The sequence below is a fragment of the Rhipicephalus microplus genome, chromosome 5, assembly GCF_043290135.1.
Source record: "Rhipicephalus microplus isolate Deutch F79 chromosome 5, USDA_Rmic, whole genome shotgun sequence".
NCBI classification, from domain to species: Eukaryota; Metazoa; Arthropoda; class Arachnida; order Ixodida; family Ixodidae; genus Rhipicephalus; species Rhipicephalus microplus.
In genome coordinates, this window is record NC_134704.1 from 124,630,011 (window position 1) to 124,636,828 (window position 6,818).

General features: G+C 46.4%; 1 protein-coding gene across 2 annotated transcripts; it reads right to left on the reverse strand.

Moving 5' to 3' along the window:
* Positions 1-2,813: 2,813 nt before the first annotated feature.
* Positions 2,814-4,721, reverse strand: LOC142817930 (uncharacterized). Of its 2 annotated transcripts, XM_075895917.1 has the most exons (4): positions 4,291-4,721; positions 3,481-4,154; positions 3,128-3,366; positions 2,814-3,068 (listed from the first exon to the last, which is right to left on the reverse strand). In XM_075895917.1, the coding sequence occupies exons 1-4, from the start codon at positions 4,494-4,496 to the stop codon at positions 2,829-2,831; spliced, it is 1,359 nt and encodes a 452-aa protein (XP_075752032.1). In that variant the 5' UTR covers positions 4,497-4,721; the 3' UTR covers positions 2,814-2,828. The 2 variants fall into 2 exon arrangements, with proteins under 2 accessions (XP_075752032.1, XP_075752033.1); XM_075895918.1 differs by having other exon boundaries at positions 2,939-3,366.
* Between the last annotated feature and the right edge of the window lie 2,097 nt (positions 4,722-6,818).

The window sequence follows — 6,818 nt, forward strand, 5'->3', positions numbered from 1 at the left end:
ACGAGCAGCCGACGTTCTGTTGCATATCGGTCACGCTGCACATGATGCAGAAGTCAGTTCTGGATCGCCGAAATGGCTGGCCATGATAATTCAAGCGCGGGGCATATAATAGCAGCAGTATGTTTCATTCGCCTTTCAATTTTTTATTGTCTGCATGTGTGGGGACTTTACCTGGATTTACGGAACTGCTTACAAAGAACCACGTCGCCTGGAATTCGCCAAAGACAACTGCGAGCTTCGTCTTCGGCATCAAAAAGAGTGAGTCCCCATGTATGACAGGCCTGTGAAGAGTGAGGCCACATTCATCGAACATCGCTCACTGTAGCTGAGTTCCCGGCTTAACGGTAGTTTAAGCTAGGTTTCGTATAACCAGTGAGTGGATTCCTTGAACTACGCAGCCACTTTAGGTCGATACTTCCCGTGACACAGCTTAAGGTTTAACAGCACAAAGGTCCAATAGTTCAACTAGCCAACCAACTATCCCAGTCAGCCACTTGGTAAGTGACACAGCTGTCAGGCTCAGCTCGCGGTTAGACAGGTCGCGTAGGGGCTTAGTTAGGGCTGTGTCCACAGAAGCTTCACCCGTCGACGCGGCTGGCTGTGCAGCATCTCGCATTCTTCATTCCATGCTAGTTTTCTTCTGGTGCGTAATGTGGTTTTCGTGAGCTGCAACATTGCTGATAGTTATAGCGCGAGAACAGAACGACGGCGAAGATACAAGCGCTCTAACTATTGTTATGTCATACCAACTAGCCCAACCTGCTACACTTCTATGCAACACTGCGTTTCGGTGTTGAGGGGAACAACGCAAAAAAAAAATAAGACGGAGAAAGAGTGAACACATGACACAAGCGCTGACGAACAACTGCGTGTGGATTTGTTACACCTAGAAATATGTAGCTGAAAACAGAAAACAAGAACCCTCACGTGCACATAAGAGTGAAAGGCAAAAACGAATCTGCCACGAGTCGAAATTCACAGTGTCAATTTTTATGAAAGGGAACACGGAAGCGCGTGGCCAGCGCGCTCCGGTGGCTGCTGGCAGCGCGTTCAAGCGGGAGCGAGAAGAACCATAGTCTCTTTTCGCGTCATCTTGCGGTGAGCAAAACAACCATTCATTGCTGATATAGAACGGCAAGATTGCAACCCCTCCCCCTTCAAGGCGATTACCGGCTCTCGTGTAATCGACTTGAAGGCGGAGGGGGTCGCAATGTTGCCGCTGGTTCCATATCAGCAACGAATGGTTGTTTTTGCTCCACCTCGTTAGGTTTCAATATTCAGTGATTAAATCACATCTTTTGGTGCACATATAAACCCCAGGTAGTTAAAATTCCCAAAGCCATCCGCTATTGCTGAATTTTATAGTGTCTACATTTCATCTTGTAACGTAAACCTCAACGACTTGTCTAATTAAATTCAGTTGTCTTCCCCTCTCTGTTACCATTATGATTGCAAATGTTTCATTCCCTGCAGCTGCCAACTTGTAAAGGCATGAGACATTCATTGAGCGTTCCTCACTTTGTCTCGTGCCTACCATTAACGGTTTTAATGATTGAGAAGTAACTTGAGTGTAGCAGTTTCTTGCGGTAGGTTTTATTATATAGTCTCTTTTCAGTTTGCAACCCGCAGCAGTGCCAACTCCTACTTTGTTTTCTCATGCAGGTGCAAATGCTCTCTCCGTTGGCCAGACTCTCTCACCTGATCGAGATTTCTGGAGCACTGTTGAAAGAGAGTCTCTCTCTTGCTAGTTATGTATTTGCTCTAAACGACACTGTAGGAATGAAAATTCTGGACATGCTCATGTCCTGTTGCCTTTAACGTCCAGTATTTCTAGCTCTGCAGTCACTTTTTATCATCCCTTCTGTGTGTGCTTCGGTCTGACGAGGACTCTATCTTTTCCGGGTCGCATGGTTCGGTGTTCTTCATTTCATTTGCTTGAGTGAATGAGGTGTATCAAGAACACCGTGTCCGGCGCAACGATCGTGTACAATCTTGCAAGAAACCAGCACCACTGCACACGACCCCTTGCCCGCTGCCGCTCTACACTGGATCGTGTGAGTCAAAGCAATCATTTTGCCTCGTGAACTGTAATGGTGCATTCAGACGACGGATCGAATCCCGATGTGGCGGGACGGACGGCGCGTCACGTGACCTCACATCAGCGATTTCCCTCGTCCGCGACTCGTCCGCGCGGCTCGCGGACGGATGAACCCAACCTGTTTCTCACATCGGGATTCTGGCGGGGGAGAGCCGGTACTTCAGCGGATAAGCTCGGGGTTTCTGGCAACCAATACACTTTTCGTCTGCTCGCGGCATGTCCTCCATGGCTCGCGGACAGCTGCATTAGGGTGGCTAGAATATGAGGTGTGAAAAGCGGCCGCAGAAACCGGTCCCCAAGGCGCGCCGATGCCGCTTGGGGCGCTGCACGCACCGGCGCGGGTAGCCTTTCGCAGGCGATGTACGAATGAGCGCGCGCTGCTCGCCGCAGCGCGCTGCTCGCCGCAGAAAAACGAAGCAGTTTTAGCTGCCTATAGGCAGCTAAAACTCATCTGAGTTAATGTATACATTAACTCAGATGAGTCACGCATTAAGAGCGCCAAAATTTACCTATACCGCTAAGCGTGTGACTTGAGAATTGTTCCCAGCAGCATAAATTTAGCAGACACTTTTTCACAAAAACACAACTTTATTTCCACGCATGCCATTCATGCACTGCCACTAGAGTACGCATGGCTTTACTCTCCGCCCTTTCTTTTCGTCTTCCTTTTGGTTCATCCCTTTCAAAAAAAAGTGGACACGAGTGAGGCTAAAAACATTAGGAACCATCTCTATACTGCACACCATATGCAATCACATACCTTGATGTATTTTTGAAGGCAAGCACGGCTTGGCAGGACAAGAATTCTGTGTGCTCTAAGATGCTCATACAGTCGTGCACTTTTCATTCTGAGGATGATGCACTCAAGGAGCCATTCTTTATTGTAGTTATATCCGCGCAAGGACCTTCGTTTGGCAGCGTCAAAACAAGCCTGCACCGCAGCCCGTTGCTTTTTTGGAAGAAGTTTCAGCTGAAATAATTAAGAAGCTATTAGTAATGAATCTATAACAACTTAATGGGACAGTGTACCTTTTCCTCTAACACAGATGCAATGATTTGTGAAGTCTTTTCTCGCATCTTCTTCAGGGCATCCTGCAAGGTAAGCAGCTTCATTTTCTTTTTCTTCAACGTACGAACAGCCCATTTCAGTCGTTGTGCAGCTGTTCTTGCAAGTGGCCGCTTAGTCTTTTTTTTTTTTAGACGGAGCAGACGAGCCTTCAGAAGGTTTCTGCATTTTCTGCAGGCAGTACAACGTCCAGATGAGCCATCTGTAAAGTGTACCATAATCGGTGGATAAGTCTAACCAAAGCAGGGACAGGTATCTACAGGCTCAAATAAAATATTTTAGGCAGGGTTTGCGCAACTGCGATATCTCATAATACCTTGTAGCGAAATCGATGAGGAACCATCGCAAGAAAGGGAGAAGACACGATTTTGAGATAGCTTCGCCTTGCTTTCCAAATTCAGTGGTTGGAACTCTTCCATTGTCCCAATTCCTACGCAGGGTGTCAATGTGTCTGCATACTTGAGAAGATCCTGTGCTTGGCTCACTGTCTGACAGCCACTTTTTTTGAATAGGAACCCGTTCAGAAAGATGCTGCACTGAGCAGCTGCTCCTTCCTCAGCTTCAAACAACACTATCTTGTTGTGAATAACAGGAGGTGTTAAATCTCTGTCCAATTTAGCGGTCTGGTAGCATAATGCATTCGTTTGCTCGAACTTCTGCATCGACCACAACTCGCTAGGACGGTGAAGCATAGCACTTAAGGAATGCAGCTGTTCGGTCAACATGACGTTCTGTTCTGAAACGATCACGTCATGGTCAATCGCTGAGCCTTCTTCGACATTGTCGTGGTTCACACTAATTCTTTTACTCGAAACAGCACTTTCAGCCACGCTTTTCCGTCTCTTTCTCTCCTTGGGCAGAGCTTTCGTCAAGTATTTAGGCAAATTAGGAAAAATCGTCGGCACGGCGTCATTTGTTAAGGTCGGCACAGCGCGCGGCATGTATACATCTTCACCATTAATCCTATGTTTGAACGTACGCACGACAAATCTGTGAAAAAGAAAAGAGAAAAGGACAGCCAATTGGTTATGTTGCAATGCAGCATGTGACACGTGGAACGCAAGTAAGCAAAATTGGTCTCTTGCTCGGGTGTGCGAACACCGTGCCTTCTATTTTTTGTACATACCTTGGGTCGAAGTGCTTCTCGCACACTGCGGAGTTCTCGTCAAGCTGTTTGTCCGCTCTTGGAATAGCACGAATCCATTTGTCGAACAGCACACTACACGTGGGAGCTCGGAAAAGGGAAACTTTCTCTCCTGAAGAATTATAATATCCAGTGTTGCAGCCAGGCACAAAGCACCAACGTTGCGTCTTCTTTTTTGTCGTTGACATCTTCGGACATTTCAGAGAGACTCAACGCAATCACCGATCGACGACATACTTGTAAGACAGTGCGACTGCTAACGAAAAAAATTATGGCGCGACTGAAGCAAACCCAGCGAAGTGCGCCGCTCACTACCCGCGCCGCTGCCATCAGCGCCCCTAGCGGCATCGGCGCGCCGAAGGACCCTCTCCGCCAAGCGAAAGGCGCCCCGCTCATCACACCTCCCCATTCTAGCCACCCTAGCTGCATGACTGGTCGGCATCATCTACGCTTGAGCATGGTTTACTTAGTTTTCGGGGTGCTCTGTTTTCAGGTGATTAAATACGCGGAAGTTATTTTTGGTGGTTAGGAAAATGTCACCGCCGTCGTTTGACAAGTGAGTTTCTGAGCCGCCATGGTGGCGAAATATTTTCACTTCTGTACAGGCGACGTGCCACTTCAAAAAAAAAAAAAAAAGGCGGGAGACACGTTTAGAAGTTCTACAAGTGGGGAATAATGTAGTTGAAAGAATATCCTGCTAGCAACTCCCTTTTCTCCTGAAAGAATAACACTACTCGTTCATTTGTCACAACACGGCAGACATCGCAGCCAAGCTGTAGCCAAGCTTCGCTTCTTGCGGGCATCCATGTTGAATACTCTCAAACCGGTCTGCCGCCAGCGGGCGCAGGTGAGCGCCGAATCTGCTGTCGAGGGTAATCCGGCTGTCTTCCCCTAGGACACCGTCCGTCGTGTGGATGCGCCTGCAGGCGGACAATCCGCGGATTAGCTGTCCGCGTCCACGACAAATCCGGATTCGGTCCGTCGTCTGAATGCACCATAAAGAGTAACGATCTATTCAGGTGTCCTTTCAGCTTGTCAACTTTCACTCCTGGCGAAAGCTGATTTCGCGTTCCGGGTTCAAGTGTGTTGCTAGCAGGGATGTACACTCTCGTAAGTACAAGTCATACACTTAATGCAATATATGTATAGCACTGATAGATATAAATGATTTTATTCACTCATAGTATAATGACTGGAATATGAAAGTGCTCCAGATAACCACGTCATGCCGTGACAAAGCTCTCTAAAAACTGTTCGTTTTGATCTACACATTTGAGTCGAATATACATCGACATGACTTGCACCATACAGACGCTCACTAAAAATAGTATGTGAAACATAAACTTTTTGCTGGGCACACTTTACTTTCTACTTTGTAGTTATTTGTAATATCACTGTTGTTTTACGAATCATGTCCTTTTCTAAGTTTGTTTTCTTGTTTTCTTTTTTTTCATTCTTTTGTGACGTGCTTGTGTCAATCCACCATGCTACGGCTCCTACTTGGGACTATCAGTATTGTAAATATACTCGTTGCAATATTCGAAGTACTCGAATATTTGCGCATTCCTAAACATTTTCTGTAGAGCCCAGTTTCTCGCAGTCACCTCGCAGTAGTTCATATCAGTTATTATATACTAAAAACTTGTCTTCTCAATCCAGGAGCATCATACATTGGCTCATGAACATAAAAGTGGTTCGCGTTTCCTTCCAGCTTGCAAATCTCCACGCTTGGCACATGAAAGGGACGTTCCAGCAGTTTCTCGTAAGTCTTCCAGGTAGTGACGTGGACTGGCGCCCACGACAGTCTATTGGAACTTCGCTCGAATATCTTCAACGACTCGCGTACGCATACATTGAATAACCAGGGTAAGGTGCTCAAATTATCAAGCGCAACAATTTAGGGTTAAGCAGTGTGAGAACTTAACTTCCTTGCAGTCATCAGTTCGTGCCATGCTGATGTAATTACGACATAAGCACATGCATTTGTCAACACTGTCTTTAGCAGCTGTATTTATAGCACCCTGACGCAGTAATCTAGAGCAGTTACCTGCTCATTTAGTTTCTGTTGAAATGGAGAAAGTTTAGCAAAGCTATCAATAACGACATCACATTTGCTAATTATGCGAAGCCAGTTGCTGCAGCATTGAAAATGTAGCACTGCTGACCTAGTTCTTTTTAATAAAGTGAAGGAAGGATTCAAGTTGGCAGAACAGTTCTGTTATAGAGCGAGCTTGCCTCAGCCACTTAGCAAGTTTTGGTAATCTATAGCACTGAAAAGTGCACCTCATAACATAGATTAAACTTGATAATGTAGCTAATGCATATGCTGCTGCACAATTGCATATCCCTTTCACTCAAGGACGCGTGGGTAGAACATGGCGACTGTTATAGTGTGAGCTCAGAACGACGACAAAGCGCTGGTCTTGTCCCTTTGTCGTCATTCTGAGCTTGCACTATTGCTATCGTCTTTGACTCATATTGTCACAAAGACGCAGGTACGCAGGTACAAA